Source organism: Sander lucioperca, chromosome 13, assembly GCF_008315115.2.
Source record: "Sander lucioperca isolate FBNREF2018 chromosome 13, SLUC_FBN_1.2, whole genome shotgun sequence".
In the NCBI taxonomy this organism is placed as follows: Eukaryota; Metazoa; Chordata; class Actinopteri; order Perciformes; family Percidae; genus Sander; species Sander lucioperca.
The window spans coordinates 32795344-32816380 of NC_050185.1; the positions used below are offsets into that span (position 1 = coordinate 32795344).

The window sequence follows — 21037 nt, forward strand, 5'->3', positions numbered from 1 at the left end:
CGGACTATTCTAGATGATAGACAATCAGCAGGCTGTAAGGGCAAGTAAGAACTTGCTACACCAAAACACAGGGAGATGCAAAACAGACCTCAGACCAGCTGTGACCTGCTACCAGCTAAAGAAAAAACACATTGCAAAAGTCAGGTGTGAGTGAAAACCACTTAGGAATAGTGTTGTAGATGCCAACAAAATGTTGTAAGCCTTCCATGCTGCTGTGTCCCGAGGTCCAGGAGATTGAAGCCTGACAGAGTTCTTGTCAGCAGTTCAACAGGTTGTTTCTTATTTCCAAGAAAATGGAGGGGGACTGTTGAAATTCAGTGGGAGCTACAACATTTTGCAGTTGTTTTTAGAGAGAGATGTAGGTTTGTAGATGTCATTTTTCCACTTTTATGAAGCTGAGTAACTGGAACAATGGTAGAGGAGCGAGAACTGCATTTTTCCATTCAGACGTACCTCCTACAGTGAGTAGTTCTTTGGATAATTTCATGGTTGTGTGGTGATGTGGTGTGGCATAACAAGTTATAAGGATGCCCGCAGTAGAACCAAAGCACAATGACAAGGGACTATCTCGTTTTGCCTGATTTTAGGCGCAATGTAATGCTATTTCATGAGGAAGCAGAGAGTTCTTTATTCAGCTGAGGTTAGAGGGGCTGAAGAAAGTGGCAGGGTGTTTCACTTGGTAAAATTCAGGGTCATTTTAGGTTGCATCAGGCGAGCCAAGAAGGTGGAAAGCTGATGTTTGTTTGTAGCGGCAGGTAAGGCTGTCCTTCAAACAGACTAGTAGCTTCACAGGCAGTAGCTTTTTTATTTTCCAGAGTGCCTCAAATAACCTGTAGTGGTTTACTAATATATTTCTGATGTATATTTGCATACACAACATGTACTGTATAGTACTACATAGCTTTGTCAAATGCTGTTGCTATTTCGTGTACTTTTCTAGGAGATAATGTTACCAACATTGAGTTTCATGCATAGGTTTTATTACGTTTAAAAAAAACAAAGGTGCTGTCTTGTAATTGCTGTATGTGCAGTGCAAGAAAGAAAGAGAGATGCCACTCCATAGAAAATAATGTGACAAGAACAAACAATCGTATCTTACTTTGCAGAATCATAACTAGAGACAAGACAAACTTATAACCTGAAAATACAGAATATAGATTTTAAAGGGGCTGCACTCGATATTCAGAAAAAAAGTATCTGGGATTGCCTCCACACGACTCTCACAGACTGTTTCCTAAATCGTAAAAATGCTGACGCTTTGTCACGGCCCTCGGCGCCAGATACCGACGCACAAGGCACTTACACACACGCGCGCCGGATCGGCAATCACAACAAAGAAAAGAAAAGCTCAGATTACAACAAACACAGAGGGAATGTGACTTTATTCTCTGCTTACGACACCATTACTCCACTATATTTTTTACATAGAAAATAGTTGTTTACTGCTGTATTAATGTTCTGAATATTGAGTACAGTCCCTTTAAGTAAGCATAATACTCTCGACTGCAGATGATGATGATTGGGGTTGATAATCAGGTTGATTTGTCTTGCATATTGGATTATATGCACAGCTGAGAAAACCCTAATATGAGTCATCTGGTTCAGGATGTCTCACCCCAACATCCCGCTTCAACTGGAAATTTAGTGTGTCAAATAAGACACAGAGTAAATGCCATTTGCCTTGTAGTGGCATTATTGAGTATCAACCTACTGTTATATTAAGAAAAACTCTATTGATGTCTGAGGCTGTGAGTCATTCTGTACAATTCAATAAAATTGCACCAGGGGCAACTACTGTGGAAAATGAACCACACCGAGGGCTGTGATTTAGTATACGTAACTCCTTTATCTGTGTTTGATCCCATACATCCTGAATACTCCAGCCAACAGAGACGGGGACCATGTAGAGGAAGTGCTGTTAGCTCTAAGCTATTTCGGTCTACATGCATTTACTTTCTTTTAAATCAAAGGAAGCCTATTTCAAGGGACTAAATTTACTTATTTCCATCATATGAGACGTTACGTTGGATGTAGCCTGATTCACTTACTGCAGTGAGCAGCCTGTGAAGTTGGTAAAGCTATAGATGGCGTAATGTTAGCGAGGTAAAACTGTGAGTTAAGACTTAATACCTCGCTTGTCAAAAGTTAACGATGACCCGTAAATGTTAGGCTGTAGTCCACCATCAATTTTACATAATTATTAAGACTGAGCAGCATTGTCAAACGGGGTGCTGCACTGTTGAGGTAATGGCGATCTTTGTACTACATCTGGATGAAAAATGCTTCATCAATACACACTTTTTCTTTTCTGATTATTATTATCAGCTGTCATGTGGGCAACAAAATCAGTTTCAAGCAGTGTTGAAATTTAGTAATTACATTACAGTAACATTTTGGTGTATTGGCTTTTTTGCTGTTTTAAAAGGATTTGGATAGAGGGTTGATATCAGTATGTCTCTGTGATGAGATTTTTCCATGACGTGTAATCTTAGCAGGAATTGAGATCCCGGCATTTTCTTAAAATTTAGTTAAAATTTCCCATTTTCCTGGGAAAAATACCTGCAGGAACACAGAATTTTTAGCATGGTTGTCTTTTTGCCACCATATGCACTGAAACAAAGACTCAGACAACATGCATAGCTACTAAGTTGAACTCAGCTCAGCAACATAACAATGGTCCTACACTCCCATATAACAACCAGGTATGAAGAATAGAGCATCAAATAATTTGTATGTGTGCTTTTAAAGAGAATCTGATATATATATATTTTTACCACATAATTGGCTAATTTGAAATTACAGGAACACATTTGAACCCCAGCAACTAGCTTCTGCCAAAAAAAGAATATGTCTTCCTGTAATTTCAAAGTATTCTTTTTTTTTTCCCTCAAAGTATTTTTATTGAACATCTTATCAAACATAAGATACACTTTACAATACATTATCTTTTTATATTAACCAACCCACCCAGAAACAGTCCCCACCTGTTGCACTAATACATATTAATTTAAAGAAAAAAAAAAAAAAATCATGTTTTAGAGAAGAAAACACAAGTATGTACAGTATATTACTCCTCTGAAATTGAGATTAGAGAGGGATCCACCTTCCTAATTTGATCCAAGACCGGTTGCCAGATATCAAAAAATGTATAGGCACAGCCTGCAGTAGCATACCTTATTTTTTCCATGGTCAGATTGTATAAAAGATTAATGAGCCACATTTTAAAAGTTGGAGGAGACTTGTCCTTCCATTTAAGCAGTATCTGCCGTCGAGCTAAAAGAGTAGCAAATGCTATGAGGTCTTTGTTGTTTTGATTTAAGTGAAAATGCTGTGGCACAATGCCGAATACAGAGATCATGGCATCAGGCTCTACGACTGTCCCCAATGTGTCGGAAATAAATTTAAATATAACATTCCAAAAATCTTCAAGTTTTGGACAGAGCCAAAACATGTGAGACAGAGTGCCTGGTTCGGCTTCACATCTATCACAGTGAGGATCTATGTCTGACCTGAATTTTGCCAGCTTTACTTTAGACCAATGTAATCTATGAACAACTTTAAATTGAATCACTCGATGTCTTTGACATATTGAAGATGAATGAATGTTTTTCAATATAAATTCCCATTCATCCTCAGAGATTCCTATAGCCAGTTCCTCTTTTCACGCGAGCCAGAGGTTCCATATTATGAGTATTCATTGCATTATAGATTTTACCAATGGCCCTCTTAGAGGATGGATTCACTTTTCGAACACTCAAGAAGTGACTCAGGTGGTAATGAGTGAAAATGACCAACAGATGATGCAACAAAACTACGAACTTGAAGATATTTAAAGAAGTGAGTGTTAGGAATTTGAATTTGGTTTTCACTTGCTGAAAGGTTGCAAAAGTGCCATCAATATACATGTCCTTTAGTACCCTGAGGCCATTTACAGACCAGGCACCAAAAGAATCGTCTATAATAGTAGGAATAAACATATGATTTCTTACTATGGGAGCATAGACTGATACATCATTAAGTGAAAAATGTCTTCTAAACTGTCCCCATATTTTGAAGGAGTGCCTAACCACTGGATTCAAAGAGTGTTTGTATATTGGATGAGGTGATGGCAATGTTGAGCAAAGCAATGCATGTAAAGAAGCAGGGTGGCATGACAAATTCTCAAGAGGCAGCCAATTAGGACCACCAGCATGTGAATTAAACCAATATAACATAGAACGAGCATTGGCTGCCCGATAATAGTACTGAAAACTAGGTAATGATAGTCCTCCATGCTCTTGGTGCCGTTGCAGAACACTTTACGGATGCATGCATTTTTCCCATTCCATATAAAACCTGATATCAGCTTATCTATCAGTAGGAAAAACGATTTGGTTAAAAATATCGGGATACACTGGAACAGATATAGAAATCTAGGTAGGATATTCATCTTGACAGCGTTTATCCTGCCTCCTAGTGATAGCGGTTGTGTACCCCAACGCTCAAAATCTTGTTTTATAGAATCTATCAATGGTATAAAATTTGTTTTATAGAGGTTCTTGTAATTATTAGTAACCCATATACCTAAATACTTAAATTTATCTTTACTCAATTTAAATGGTAAGGAGTTAAATGTGATAAGTCTGGCTGCAGCGTTAATCGGCATAAATTCACTTTTTTGCATGTTTATTTTATATCCTGATATTTTCCCAAAATTACCAAGTAATGACAATAGACGAGGCAGGGTCTTAAGCGGTTCAGACACATACAAGAGGGTATCGTCCGCATAAAGGGACACTTTATGTTCGGATTCACCCCTCAGTATGCCTTTAATAGCATTATCGGACCGTATTGCCACTGCCATGGGCTCATCAGTGCAAATAAGGAGGGGGATAATGGGCAGCCCTGCCTAGTCCCGCGGCCTAATTGGAAAAAGGATCATATGTTATTGTTCGTCCGAATTGCTGCTACAGGAATATAAAACATTAATCCATGAAATGAATTTGGCACCAAAGCCAAATTTTTTTCAAGGTATAGAAGAGGTAGTCCCACTCCACCCGATCAAATGCTTTTTCCGTATCAAGTGACAGAAGCGCCTCAGGTATATCGGGTGGAGTGGGATAGTGAAGGATATTCAAAAGTCTGCGTAAATTGTAGAATGAATATCTATTTTTGATAAAACCAGTCTGATCATCACACTATTGAAGGTATAGGTCAATATGAGCTACAATCTAATTTACTTTTACCCTTTTTATGAATTAAAGAGATAACTGCTTGTCTCATGGTTTCTGGTAACGACCCTGAGATGGAAGACTCATCATAGACAGCGAGTAAGATAGGGAAGAGTTCTAAGGAGAATTTTTTGAAAAATTCGCTCGGAAAGCCATCTGGCCCCGGCGACTTTCCACTTTGCATGGTGGCAATCGCCTTCAATATTTCAGCCTTTGAAAATGGTCTTTCCAAATCTGAGGCATATTGTTCATCAATAGTGGGCAGAGTAAATTTGCTAAAAAATGAGTCAAACAGTGCCTCATTTCTACTGGATTCAGATGTATATAATTGTGAATAATACTCCCTAAACCTATTATTAATCTCCAATGGATCAGTTAATTTTTTGTCGTGTTCATCAATAATTTCAAGGATTGACTGGTCGACACTTTGTTGCCGTAGTTGATGAGCTAAGATTTTTCCTACTTTTTCGTCGTGTTCATAAGACTTGTGTCTGGATTTATTCAGAAGGTTCTCAATAAGTTTCGTAGATAACAGATTGAATTCTGTCTGAAGAGCCAATCGTTCCTTAAATAAATCAACTGATGGCGAGTGTGAGAGAACCCCATAGATCTGCAGAATATCACTTTCTATCTTCTTAAGCCTTTCCTGTTGTTTTTTCTTTACACGGGCACTATACGATATGATTTGGCCTCTGAGATAGGCTTTTAACGTTTCCCAAACTAGACAGTGGGACACCCCTGGGGTCCGGTTATGCTCTAAAAACTCATGTATTTCCTTAGAAATAAATTTAACAAACTCAGTATCTGAGAGTAGTAATGTATTGAATCGCCACGGCCGATATCCACGACTTGTAGTAGGCAAGTTTAAATTAATTAACAGCAGAGCGTGGTCTGATATTACTGTGAATAGGAGTAGCATCTGCGCCCAGGATTCTGAAAGTGCCAAACATCGGTCAATCCGTAAGTTTTAAGAAGCTGATTGAGTACTACTGTTGAACGAGTTAGTTGCATAGTCTTGGGTGAGCTACGATCCAGTGGGGGCGACAGTACACAATTAATATCTCCTCCTAATATCACATGATGTGTATCTATATCAGGTATTCGAGAGAAGAGGCTGGTAAAGAATGCACTATCATCCCAGTTAGGTGCGTACACATTCGCTAGAACTACTGGGGTACTGTTCAGTCTGCCCACTACTATTATATAACGGCCAGCAGAGTCAGCGTCAGCTTTTGACACTACAAACGGGGTAGTCTTTTTAATCAAAATAGCCGTTCCCCTAGATTTGGAATGAAAAATAGAGTGGAAAATGTGTCCCACCCATCCCCCTCTAAGTCTAAAATGGTCAGATGTGTTCAAATGGGTTTTTGCAGAAAGGCAATATCTGCATTTAACTCCTTAAGGTGTGAGAGTACTTTTCACTTGGTGATTTAGAGATTTAACATTCCAACTAACAAAGTTTATCTGGCAAGTATCTGATACATCAGTGTGAGCGTTCATTTATATTAGTATTAAGTATTTATAAATTGTAGTAGTACGGATCCAGTCTAGGTAACATTTGTGCCACGTAAACAGAAGAGAGTCCCTCCACTAACCCAGAGTTAGCAAAACAAAGGGCTACACTCGTGGATAATCAGGAAAAATGAGTATGGTTGAGCCGTTGTGTTGTAGCGGGCCGGATTCCCGTGCGAGGCGGAGGATTTCGACACAATCTTGATAGTAGTGTAATTTTGCTATAATCGCTCTTGGTTTGCCATCCATCCGCTTCGCCTGTAAAGTGCGGTGGGATCTGTCAATCAGCACGTCTTTATCCATTTTAAGGACTTTTTTGATCAGTCCTGAAACAGAAGCAGGGGTGCTGGAGCCATCTTCCTCAGCTACATTCATAATGCGGATATTTGACCTCCGCAACCGACCTTCCATGTCCAAACATTTCTCCTGTAGATTTTGAACATTTCCCTCCAGCTTGCGCACAGAGTTTTGTAGCTCCGTGATATCATCCGAGCATCCTAAGAGTCCTCTTTCCATGTCCGACACCGTTGTTCTAATCACTTCCAGGTCTGACCAAAAAGCTGATGTGTTGTTAGCTATCTCCTGCCTAACTGCTTGTAGCTCTGATCTAACTCCATCAAACTCTTTAGCCATGATTGACTTTAACTCGGTTTGGAAAAGTGTGGTCATCTCCGTTTTTATAGAGGACAATAACTTCCTTCCTCACCGTCGTCATATCAATCTGTTCTCCAGTTCGCTGAGCTCGTTCAGCCATCTCAGATGTTGCGTTAGCTTCGTTGCTAACGCTAGGTGTGTCGGTGCTCGTTTTGCTAGCAGAGGCCTTGCCTGAATATTTATATTTACGCAGGTTGCCTGCCATTTACATTTATCAGGGGATAAATCGTCTTCGAAGATGCAGGACAGCCTTAGATAGTCTTTTTGTATCACATAGTCGACCAAAGCTCCATTTAAAAGGGTAAAAAATATAATTTTGTGCAGAGCTCCCTAAACTTGCGACCTACTTCATTGCCTGCTCACTAGCGCCCCCCACTTTCAAAGTATTCTTATTTAAATGGAGTGTCTTCTGGCTAGCTAGCCACTGATAAAACTGCATTAAGGAATAACCTGGTTTGACAATTGGATGGTGTATGAAACCTGCTATATTGTATGTGAGAAAATATCAAATACACTGATGTTGTCAAAAAGACAGTGATTTAATTAGTTATAAAAAAAAAATGATTGTGATTTTTGTAAATAATTTTAAACTCCTTTGACCAAATTATTTCTGCAAATGGATACTCTTACTGATGCTTTAATCATACCACACTGAATGGGCACCATTAAAAGTCAGGAAAAACAAGCAGGAGGCAGCTGTGGGAAACTGAAAGCTGAAGAGGTTAAATGTTTCTGGAACATAAAGCGAGGTTTTCATTAAAATATACTTATCTAAATAGAATCACACAATGAGTACATAGCCATTAACGGGTGACTATTTTCTTACTAATTTTATGTTTGATCATTGCTTGTACTACCATCCACCATTTGTGCCTACACCCTCGCGCTTAATTGAGAAACGATTTGATGTCACTGTAATGTCTTTGGTTCAAATGAGCGCCAGCTTCCTCCTCCAACAGTTATTTGCTTGGTGGGATGGACGTCAGTGTGAAAATAAAACAAAGCTCACTTTGACTAGGTAATTAGCCCAATAAGACAACATATGTCAAATGGTTTTAACCCATAGGACAAAGAACACAAGCACCTATTATAAAAAGAATTTCAATAGCAGTCATTTTACCATGTCAAAGTAGCCTTCATTACAAAAACTAAAATGTAATTATCAAATACTTCTGGCTCTCAAAGTGTTGACATGGCACTACTACCTTCATCCTTACAGTATTGCATGGCTCAGAGCTCTTAATTTCCACTTACAAATTAATTCCAAAGTATATTACCATGTGCAGAAACCCACAGACTTCTTACTTTATGTGTATACATTATCCAAATTGCTCCATGACACTCTTAGAAATGTTTACTGTTTTCAGTCCATAAGAACTACATTAAAACCATATACAGTCTATGATTAAAACACTGGAAATTGCACTAGCACAGACATCTTTTCTCTAAGCATTAATGGCTGAATTCTTTAAGGGAAGAAGGAAGTAAACCATGCAGTGCATTACTGTGGTACTTTTGTTATTTTAGTGGGCAGTAATGAGGATTAGAAAGCTACAGTGAATTACTCATTACTTCTTTTTGCATTATATATGAAGCATTCAAAAAAACACAAAGTGCCTGGAAATTATATATAATTTAGCTTTCTAATAATAGAGCAGAAAGAAAATTGAGAAAGTGAAAATACAGAGGTAATGATTGACAGCCTAATTAAAGGGCTAATGCAGGTAGCATTTTGTCTGTTGTGCTGGGTGGGTGAACGAAGGGGGGAGTGCCTTGGACACATTAAAATGTATAATGGCGTTTTTCCATTACATGGTACCTGCTCGACTCGACTCTACTCGCCTCGACTCGACTCGACTCGACACGCTGTGCGTCCGTTTTCCATTGCAGATTTTAGTACCGCCTCAGCGTGGCTGGTCGTTATGCCGTATCGATGCACACACTAGCGCACAAGTATAAACATCAGGCCACTTGAGTTTGTTTTACAGTTCTGTGGAGGCTCCACGCAGAGCTTTCGCCGTAGCCTGTGTAGCCTATGTAAAAGTGGCCTGATGTTTATACTTGTGCGCTGGTGTGTGCGTGGAGCCGGCCATGTGTGTGTGTAGTTAGGCTACGGTGAAAGCTCTGCCGGAGCCTCCGCAGAACTGTAAACAAGCGGCGCCGCAGTAAACTACTGTGACCTAACGCGACACACACACAGAACGTCGAAGGTGTGTGTTGCCAGAAGACACATTTTGTTTCAAATGAAGCTGGAGGCAGCAAAAAAAAACAGCCTGGCTAAACTGTTTAAAAATAGCGGGTTTGTTCAGGACACCCCCGTCTGTCGCTTTCACGTCACCTTTTCGGCTCGCCTCAGCTCGCTTGGAACCTCGACTGAGGAGGTACTAAAAAAAGTACCTGTTAGCAGGTACCAGGTACTTTTTTTCGTAATGGAAAACCAAAAAAGGCGAGTAGAGTCGAGGCGAGTCGAGCTGGTACCATGTAATGGAAAACGCCATTAGATGTAGAAAGGTTTCTCGCTGCTGGATCAAGCTGAAGAACTGGACCTTATCATGCTTTCAGCATAACATCGTCAAAATAAAAGAAGTTTCCGAATCTCGTCATCTCGCAGTTTGACATTTTTTTGACCTTCTTCTTCTTTTTCTCACGGTTTTGCGCCAGCTGCATGATAGAAACATCATCAACACGCCCACTCGCTGTGAATTCTCCGGACAATGACCGGCTGGGCTCGATCGGACACTAAACCGACTTTGTCCTGGGAGCTGAATGTTTCGTTTAAAGAAGCGGCCAGGCGAGAACCCGCAAGGCAGACTGCGGATAGTAATGCTGCTTCTTTTTTTTCCCCAATCGAATATTTATTTGAATTTATCATTGACAGCCCTATTGTATACAGAAATAAGCCACTCTGCTTTCCCCACATTTTACATGTTATTCATTCTATGGACATTTAATTCAGTGGCCTTTTGCGCCCTCTTTTAACCGCTTTTGTTTGCTTAAGTTATGTTGTCTGGTGACCTTTTGTCCATTTCTGCCTAAATGCCAACATGACAATGATAATATAAGCATTGAAGTGAACTATCACTGCTTCAAACCCTATCCCCACTGCACACTGTCACTCTAACCAGCTCAGCAGGCACCAATATCAAAAATGTTGTGTCCCATTCTCCAATAAGCACAGTCACAGTTGCTATTGAAGCTACTGCAGCTTTGGCAATAAAAGCAACAGAAAAAAGCCATGGTTAGAAATAAGGGATTTAGCAAACAAATTAAATCATGGAAATGGGTATACAATATTTGAGAGAGCAAAAGCATTTTCTCTGGTTGGCTAGGCAGCAGTCGAAATTCCAGAAGCAGAGCAGTATAGAAAATAACCACCATAAATCAAGACGGCCTGATGCCCACTCTGCTGTCCAACACTCTTGCCAAGACTGGCTCCTCTGATTCCCACTTTCCTCCCTACCAGCTATTCAGGCAGACACATAGGTAGAGTTATAGCTGCTGACGGCAGCCATGGCTGTCAGAGCCACCGCTTCATCACAAAAACACAGGAGCAGGGATCAGAGAGGATGACACTCCTGGACTCATATTTATGATATATTGCACAAAAATGATTAAACATTAGATATGGTTTGGCTATTGCAGTCCACCTCCAATATGTAGAATATTTGGTTTATGTAAATTTATGAATTGAATAATTCATCAATGCTAATCTGGTTGTCCATAGGAAGCCTGTAAGCAGCAGTGACTCAGATACACCATTAATCTAATCTGATCTAGTGCCACATGATATGCAGTACAGACGGTTTTAGCTCTTCAGCTGTGCTGCTCTTACAAACATGAATACATAAATAAAAAATAGCAGGTGAATGAAAAACTGGGAAAAAAAACAAAAAGTTAATTACATAAAACTGTATTGGCATGGCATTTTAACTTGATCAAACATATTGAATATTAGCATTAATAATTTAGCATTTAATTTAGGTGTGCAACTGACCCTCAACATGCTCAATATTAATACATTTAAAAAGAAATTATGTAATACATATCAAACAAATCACATGAATGCAATGTTTGAAATATACAATTATAAAAAAAAACAGGTCAAGTGATTGCTTGAAATAAGAAACGACTTTCTTTTCTTAATTTCTTGAAGTATTTCACAAATTATTGCTTTATTTTAAAATGTACACAATATATTACAATACATTATTTGTATCATAATTACGTAGTTTTTTATTTACCCATTTAATATTAAACTTTTAGGGCCCTATTGTACATGCTGGCTCACTGACATGGCTTGCTGTGACACCTTAATGTAACAAATGCTTGTTTTTTTCCTGCTATGACGACTCAAAATGTCAGTTGTGAGAAGGGTTTACTGGCAGCTCCAGTTTACGTTGGCATTGGGCTGGTAGGCTTTGAATTTTAAACAACTGCAGGAAGTGTTGAGTTTCATTGACAGCGGCTCAATCCGAAGAGAAAGAAAGATGCGTGATCTGATTGGAATTACTGTAATTAACGAGTGAGAAGAACAGTGTTTTTGTTCAAAAGAGAAACTCAACCAGCTTAGAGAACTGTGAGCATGGCAAGATTAGTGCATGCTGTTGTGCTAAAGCAAATAATTTAAAAAATGCTCTGAATTTGTCAGAAAAATTGTTAAACATGGAGGAAGTTAACAGCAGCACCGGCAAACTAACACCTTAAGCAGATTACAAAACAGATGGTCCTCTCCCTACAGTGTGATACACATAATATACCTAAAAAAATAACCCAGGGGAAATTAAACAACGGTCTGCTCTGATAATACCCTATTTTTAATAAAGGCTTCTCTTCAGTTAAGGTAGCTTAAGGTCAACATTTTACCGTTAAAGTCCAATAATCATTCATCTGTTAGCTCTGTTTTGGTCTCCACCAATTCCAGTAATAGTAGATGTTTATTCGTTTATACGCTTTATTCACCAGCGAGTCACTGTAGAGTCATTGTTAATATAAAACCTACTGATTAATGCGGCTTTAGGCTAAGAAACACAATTCATGAGATGCACATTCTTGGTGTGTTTGTTTAGCAATATGCTTTAGAAATAATAAATGCTTTCTGAGATGAAAATAGATGTAAATATCTCTCTCACAGAGAGAACTGTGGGACGTGTTATGTCACTATTACACAGCCTTTTTGCCAGTACGTGTAGGCTGCTGCAAAAATATTCATGTCTGACAGTCATCTTATCAAATTTAAAAACGTATTGAAAAACTGTCATTTCGTTGATATTATATTAATCAACCTTTTATCGCCTTGTTACAAGGTATAGTGACAGATGTTTGTAGACAGTCAATGATGAGTAAAACTCAAATAATATGGCCACAATATCTAGGATCAGTTTAGCTAAATTTAAAGCAACTGCTATAAACATGTGTTGCTGCAATTGGCTTGTTTTATATTCGTATGTTCAGTATAACCAAAGGGTTTGATACTGACTTAGATAAAGCAGAGACAAGTCAAGTGTCACAGATAACACTTGATTTGCAAAGAAGACTGTGTTCACAAGTATTCTATACAGAATGTCTCTTTCAAATGCATGTACATATCCAAGCAAAAATATCTGATGTAAATGTAGAGGCTGCAAATTAACGTCATTATTATCGTCATCATGGCGGCTCACCTTGGCTTTGTTAATGGTGCAATGAAGTGCATTGTTCTCCTGGTCATACTGCAAACTGAATTCCAAGGTCCCCAATGTAGCTGTAAAGACAAAAAAGGGAGAACAGAGAGAGGGAGAAGGCAATTAGTGGCACACCAAAAGGCTCGCTGGGGAGAGAAGAAATCCAAACTTGTCTGCCTGCTTTCATTGTTTGATAGAAAAGTCCTGATGGGATATCTCATGGCATTCTTGGCAGTCACATGTGATAATAGCCATTAAAATCAGTATAGCAATCACAGAAGCAATGGACATTTTTGGTGAATGGAATTTTGTGTTTCATCAACGTTTTCTCTGTTTGAATTTCTGGTGTATGTGGTGGGAACTTCTGTTAAATAAAGGCTCACAAACAAGAATAAAATACACTCTTTTGTTTTTGAGCCTTTATTTAACAGAAATCCCCAACACAGTGTACATGCTTGATTAACAAAGTGCAAGTGTACCTTCATAAATAACTTTCAAACGTTTTGTATAATAATTGTTAAAGATCCTATTTCTCATTGATTCACTTGAATGACTTATGTAGTTTGTGTATGCTCTATGATCTTGTCTATACACACTCATATGCTGCTCACTCTCTATAATACTAAGAGGGAGAGCAACAAGTGAAACAAAAAGGGTAAGGAACAATGTGTTTAAAAAAGAAAAACACACTGTAGCTGATGATGCTGCCAAGTGCACTAAAAATAATAGATATATTCTTCGCAAGTGGGCGGCACAAGGGAAAATGTTAACTAGTCAAAATGGAAAAATGAATGGACATTATTCAATTGTTTCATTTTAAATGGGCTTAAGACATTTTGTCCTTAGTCCATTTTAGCCTTCAATCAAACAAATTGATTAGATAAAGTAAACGCCTTTCTTTCAACTCAGAGGCTTCTACATCTTATTTAAACACTACAGTGCTGAGTAGTGAACTGAAACAGTTTATGTCATGAACTCATCCTTTGTCCTTTCAAAATGTCAAGTGACAAGGGACTCTCATTTCCTAGCTTGATGAAATGTTGTCAGGATGAGAACATTTCAACAACCACAACATAAAAACGACGCGCTTCAAAAGGCCTTGCAGGATCTAAAGCATTGTGTTGTTGGCACCAAATAACACCCACTTTGTGCTTCATTCACACTTTGATATTTACATAAGCAGTAAAAATAACATTAGTTTTATGGATTTGTAATTGTACCCATGGCTACTGTAATTCACATCCCCTTACCTCCTCTTAAGAACTTCCAAATAGATTTGGATATACTATAACATATGAGCTATGTGATCTGAAAAGATCCAGTAGTGGCTTTTGTTTTTACAGTAGTTTTTATTTTGGGTGGTCTTTTTTTAATTACTGTTGGGTTGATTGTCTTAAAAATTTTGACAGACATTCATGGTGCCCAGAGGATGAATTCCAGCGACTTGGGTGCTCCCCTGTTTTTTTTAGTAGCACTACAGTTGACATTTGTAGTTTCAGTTCATGACATATTTTGACAACTGATGGATTGCAATTCAATTTGGTGCTGATGTTCATTCAGACATTCTTGATGCAGTTTACCATTGTGACTTGCATGTCATTGTGGAAGATACACGTCATACTCATCACTGTGCCCTACTATACATGACTCTCTCTAGCATTAAGAAGAGAACATGTTTTGAAGCTGCCTCAATATCTCACATCTCTTCTCAAATTTAAAACCACCGTAATGCTCACCAGACCAGATCCAGATACCAGGACTGTCTAACTTTTGATACCACACCATATAACAAGTCCACCAAATTAAATGACAAATATGTTGTTTGTCCATGCCCTCAGGAGCAACACATAGAAGTGCTTTCTGATAACACACCCCTATCGGCATGACATAATTTACCGGGTCATCCAAAAATCAGTTTTAATTATGGTTAGGGTTTGGTTAGTCTATATCCTTGATGTTCCACTTCTGGGATGTCTCCGTGACCGCCGTAAAATCTGCCGGATTTCACTCATTTAGGCTGGATATCCGTTGCCTTGGGCTTCCTTTGTGTTGGCACTTTAACTTTTTCTCAGATCGCTGCAGGGTAAATCCAGACAGCTAGCTAGACTATCTGTCCAATCTGAGTTTTCTGTTGCATGACTAAAACAACTTTTAAACGTACACGTTCCACCATAACAAGTTCCTTCCGAGCCTATTTTGCAGCGGCACTGCGGCTTTTCTCTGGGGCTTAGCACCGCCCAAGACAATTGTGATTGGTTTAAACTTTAAAGAAATGCCAATAAACCAGAGCACGTTTTCCACCCATCCCCGAATGCTATGTGGAGTAGCCAGACTAGCCATCCACCCCGATTTTCTCCCTGCACGGACACGCTCTATAACATCTCTATCCTGACTTCCTCCTTTGCTACTGCCATAATTACCACGACCACTAAAGGGCTTTGTCACTTGAAGGTAAAGGTATGTTGTTTTGGGGCGTTTGCTGAAACGACCGATGCTGCCGTTCTTCTTGGGAGGGCAGTCTCCCATACATATAACCATATAATTGTTTGGAAATATTGACATCTTCACTGGGTAAAACTATGAGTGTGAATAAAGCTCAAAGGTGTTACAAGCAGGGGCTACACCAGTGAGAGCCGCAGCAGAGAAGAGGTTAGCAAAGGCCCAGACATGAAAGGTCAAGGCTTTGGTGTCTCGCTCGAAGAAAGGTTGACAGCTGTGAGGAATGAATTGATTTTGGAAAGGAGCTTTGGTCTCTGAGTTACAGTTTTCCTTCTTTCTTTTTAAAAAATCCTTTTATTGAGATTTTTAGCAATTTAAAAACACAGTGCTGGTCCAATATATTCCACATTGTTATAAAATATACACCAAGATCAAACTTAAGATGTATCTATTTCCATGAAGTCAGGAGTTATTTTTCATGTCAAGGGGAGAGTCAGAATGCATGTCATGCCATGCCATTTGGGTGTTATGAAAGTATATCAAAAAGTTCTTATTGAATTTCTTAAGAGGTAAAAACTCCAGCAACACTCACACAACACACACTATATAGAACTTTATTGTGGGACCGATGCGTTTCGGCTTGTGGCCTTCATCAGGATCATCTCTTATAGAATTTCTGAGAAGTTCATCATCTCCAAGTTATGGTAGGACATTATGTCTCAGAGCCACTGACTGAGTGTGGGTGGGGAAGCATCCTTCCATTTGGGCAAAACTGCACGTCTGGCCAAGAGTGAGGCAAAGGCAACCACATAGCGCTCTGCAGATGTCAGATTAATATTGTCTCCCTTAGTAATGCCAATCAGAGCTACTAGATGGTCCGGATCTAGATTCTACTTTAAGATGCTGGATAGGGTGTGAAAGATGTCTCTCCAGTTTTGTTGTTAGTGAAGGCACAGCCAGTACAGTACATGTGGATAATTGTTACAGTTTTCAAACAAATTATTCAGGTGCACACTGTAGGTAATGTTCCCTTTAATTATTTTGAAGAAAAGTGTTTGAAAATTAATAGAGAATCTTTCTTTTAATGTAACAGTTTTATGGCAGCACATGAAATTAGTTAATGTGGTACATGTAGAGTTGAATAAAGAAAGCTGAGCTGATGATTTACACGACAGTCGATTTAACCACCAGGCCACACTGGGACCCAAAAAACTAGGATCTCCATCAACATAAGTGCCCCTTAAATAGACGCGGTAGAAATAGACAAAGAAGACATTAAGTATGCTGCCCAGTGTGTTGATGTTGTGGTACATGATTTATGGGTTTTGTTTTACAGAGTTTAACAATCACTGTTAACAGTCACGGTTTGCTGCCCAGTGCAGCTTCAAAATAAAAAAGTTTGCAGATCTATTTGCTCTGAAGAAGCAGGTTTTATCTAAAATATCCTGGAAAACACTTGATTAGTGTCCTGGTGTTGTGTCGATTAGTTTCCCCATCAATTTGTGTCTCATTATACCTCAACCTGAACCAGTCCTTTTCCTTAACCCCAACCACTCATCTCTATACACAAAGTCACAACTTAACCTAAGCCTGAAAGCCAACCAGAAATGGCAGTGCAATCAGATTTCAACTGAAAAAAAAAACATAAGACCAGTGCTTGAAAAGTAGGACTACTGACTTAGAATGTAACGTGGTTGGCTAGTTTGTCTATGCAGCACTTTGGTCCAGTTGAAAATATCTCAACAACTGCTTTATTTATATCTAATTTGCTGACCATATTCATGCTCCCAAGAGAAAAAAATCTTTTTGATTTTAATGACATGTTCTTGCCTCTGGTGCCACCAATACATTTTAGCCCCATTTTCATCATAGCCTGCTGATCAGACTGATTTACTGTGTTGTTGTGTTCATGTTAGCAGAGTTCTGTTTGGGCTGTCCAGTGGGGGCCAGGGTATTGATAATGGCTTCGGCACATGGAAATGATGTCCCTATACTTGACCTACAAAGCTCTAATTTGTCAATCGTTTCTCTAACTGGGGAAACAGCAGTCGATGCGCACAACATCAAACTAATTAAATTGGTGAAAAAATGGATATGTGGACAGCGATTCTGAAGCCTGGAAACAGGCGGAGTTTGTCTCTAAGAACAGAAAAAAATATCGGTATGTTTATTGTTCTGTCCAACAAGGTTATGAAGAAACCTTAACAATGTCTTTATTTAGTTGTAGAGTAGTTGTTAAGTCCAGGTTATGATAACATTTTGTCATTCTGATGCAGGTCTCTGTTAAAATGTGTTCTTTTGTGTGTCCTATTGTGTATTTCCAGTGTAACTTAGCTACGGTATTCTCCTGTAAAGCGACCCTTCCTTTTCTCTACTAAATTAAAATTAACTAATTAATTAATTAAGCAGATTTAATCGGTCAACATGTTTTGCAAGGATGATAATACTTTATTGTTAGATCAAGTCTGACATTTTTACAGCAGCTCTGTTTGCAACATCAACAAAGACACAAATTTAAGACAAGAAACAAGGATACATACATTTCACATTACAGTCTCCGAAGCCTATATATTAAAGTCGCTTTAATGTACGTTTGATCTGGGAATAGGCTCTATATTTAATTTTAGGATTGACTGGTGCATTGGATAAAGGAACAAGGCATAGTTATTCCTGCCCTGAACTCCTTCAAAACATTAATATTTAATTTACTGTAACATTGCCTGCGTTTATCTCTGTATTCAGGGCAACAAAGGATTCTATTAAGCTGTTTGTGGAGGAGCTGCTTGTAACACGACTTTGCACTGCAGATGCATGAGCCATCTGGATAGCTGTGGGGTACAACCCAGTAAGATGCAACAGTGCAATGAACTACAGGATTATAATAAAGTGGAGTCATTTTCCTACAGTGGAGTCATATTTCATTCTTGCTGTGCATCCTAATTTCTGTGACTTTCAGAAAAAGGTGATAGGTGTTGTTAATTTGTGTGGGTACTTGACAGCATTGAAAGCCGAAATTACCCAATTTCCTGCAAAGAATCACAAATTACCTAAATCCTGGCACAGACAGGAATATAAACATAATAACTATTTGTACCCAGGTCTCTCTTTAGAAGGTGCAGCGTTACTCTGAGACAAAGTGAGTTCAAATATCTATGAATGTGGCCAATCCCTTCTTTTCCTTGATGTGAGAGTGATTACTACATGTGAGAGCATCAACCGAATAGTTGTGGCAGTACGGTGCCCGAAAATATGTTGAATTGATAAGATGTTGAAATACTGAAAAACATCAGGGGCCTCATGTATTAACATTGCGTACGCACGAAAAGCTTGCGTACGCTGGTTTTCACGCACACGGTCTGATGTATAAAAATGAACTTGACGTGAGAAGTGCGGGCCGTCAAGCAAACTCTGGAGCAGTCGTGAGAATGTGCGGGCGTCCGCAAAGTCTTGTCTGGCTCTGTAACGTGGCGAATTCTAACTGAAAAGTGCCGAAACTCACCAAACATTACAAAATAAAGTTTCCACTTCAGTTACTGTCATACGTGTGTGTGTGTGACGTCTATGAAAAAAACATAATTATATCCGCTGATACTCCATAAAAGTTTAATCATTTATGTGGATGTTTCACATCTTTCACACTATTAACTGTTTAATTTGCAAGCTACTTAGGGTGTAAAATGAATGAAAAACCCACTTAGAAAATACTTTCAGTCATCCTCTGTATTTCCCACAGATGAAATATCTCACTCACTGTGCAACAAAAAGATCGGCACGGAAAAATGCAATAGTGTCTGTGAGTCTGTAGTTGCTGAGGCTCAGACATCCATGGGGCACAGGAGGCGAGACGCACGGATCCATCTCCCCAGGAACAAAAGCAGTGTCGGGTGGGCAAACTTATGTGATGCGTAATTGATCCCGTGGAAGATGTGTAGGATATGTAAGTGAAAAAGATGTAGCAAATTAACCCGACCCGGGCCACCAAACACTGGGCCGAATGCAGCAGCTTCACATTTAGGTTGTGTAGAACATTGTCTATTGGTCTTGATTCTGCACATATTTCTGTTACTGTATTTACTATTTCATTATTTTACCATGCGTGGCACAGCGGATCCGTGGAGACGCTTCCTTCACTTCCCTCTCCTCCTTCTGAGTCGGGTCTCCCTCGCGCTGGAAACAGTTTTACTTTGTCAATGACATTACATCAGTGGGTTCAAACTGCTTATTGCGCGTAATTTGGTGCGCAGGACCTGGAGTACGCCCGGTTTTATACAACTTTTCGGACGTACGCCATCTTCTGGTATGAAAGCTGCGCAATCTTTTATACATGAGGCCACAGGTGAAGCGCCAGAGAGAAAACAGGAGATACATCATGTGATGTGATTGTTTCCCAGGAATGACAAGCGTTGAGAAAGTGATAAAATGTCATCATTTGTTGTACAAAATATGTTGTTCCGTCTGTGTGTAATGATTTATGTGCTGAGGGAGCTCTGCCTGTTATCACAGTCTTTGCTTGAAGCAACGTTTTGAAGCCGACATATCGACCATTTTTCTTTGGATTGAGGTTTTGGAGTAACATCCAAAGGGGGGGGGTTGCTGTGCAGTTCATTGATTTCAAAATAGATCACAGAGTTTAACACTTATAAAAACCAGGCATACTTGCATAGCTGCCAATTTGTTCTTCTTTCAAATTGAAACCTGAAAATCTTGAAACCTATGGATTTCATATGACCTTCACATCCCTTGTGTATGCATCAACATTAACAATTTCATCACAAAAAACACCAGTGAGTTATATTTTGTCTCACAGTTTCAACCAAGTGTTGGCCAACAGATGTCTCTGTTTAGGGTCGTGTCTACATGGTAGGGGTGGTACGGTTCATGAAAAAACGACCGCAACACATGGCAGCTGATTGGACGAACGCGTCACGTGGTTCTTGCTGCTCCCGAATTTCAAAACAGACTCTAATGCCGTCTTGTTCTGAATACGATCTCGTATTTTACGAAAATAGTTCACTGAGAAGTGTTTCTGAAAACATTTTAAGCGAGAAATAGGCCATACAGTCGCTAAATCTCTGTCTATGTCTGTTTTTTTGATTGACAAAGGTCAGTTTAAAAGATTTTCGTCAGATATTGAGAGGCACCGAGCCGACCACTCCTCAGGTGGAGTGTGGAGTGCTGCAGGTCACGTCACATGCAGAAATGGTAAGTGGGAGAGATGAGGAAGGCTGCCCGGAGTTGGAGGATGCCCCAGCGTCGTATATAGTCTGGTGTGTGGGAACATTTTGGATTTCATGTTACCTATGATGACAGCGGAAATAAACCAATAGATATAACTGCCACTGTGTGCATGTATTGTGCAACATACATTCAATATGCTAATTTTAGCTATATATCATATGCTGAAGTATATTTCTGGAGTGTTAAAGATTAAAAGAAAAAATAACAAGAACCGTACAGAACCTAAAACCGTGACCCTAAAACCGTGATACAAACCGAACCGTGGATTTTGTGAACCATACCACCCCTACTATATGGTAATCCCAAGATTTGGGAAAGTCTTGC

General features: G+C 39.2%; 1 protein-coding gene across 2 annotated transcripts in view; it reads right to left on the reverse strand.

Annotated features, from left to right (window-relative positions):
• Positions 1 to 21037, reverse strand: part of doc2b (double C2-like domains, beta) — a 125515-nt gene that overhangs the window by 56654 nt on the left and 47824 nt on the right. For both annotated transcript variants that reach the window (XM_031307956.2, XM_031307955.2), the window contains exon 2: positions 13037 to 13116. In XM_031307956.2, coding sequence (XP_031163816.1) covers positions 13037 to 13116 — 80 coding nt within the window. The remainder of the gene's footprint in view (positions 1 to 13036; positions 13117 to 21037) is intronic.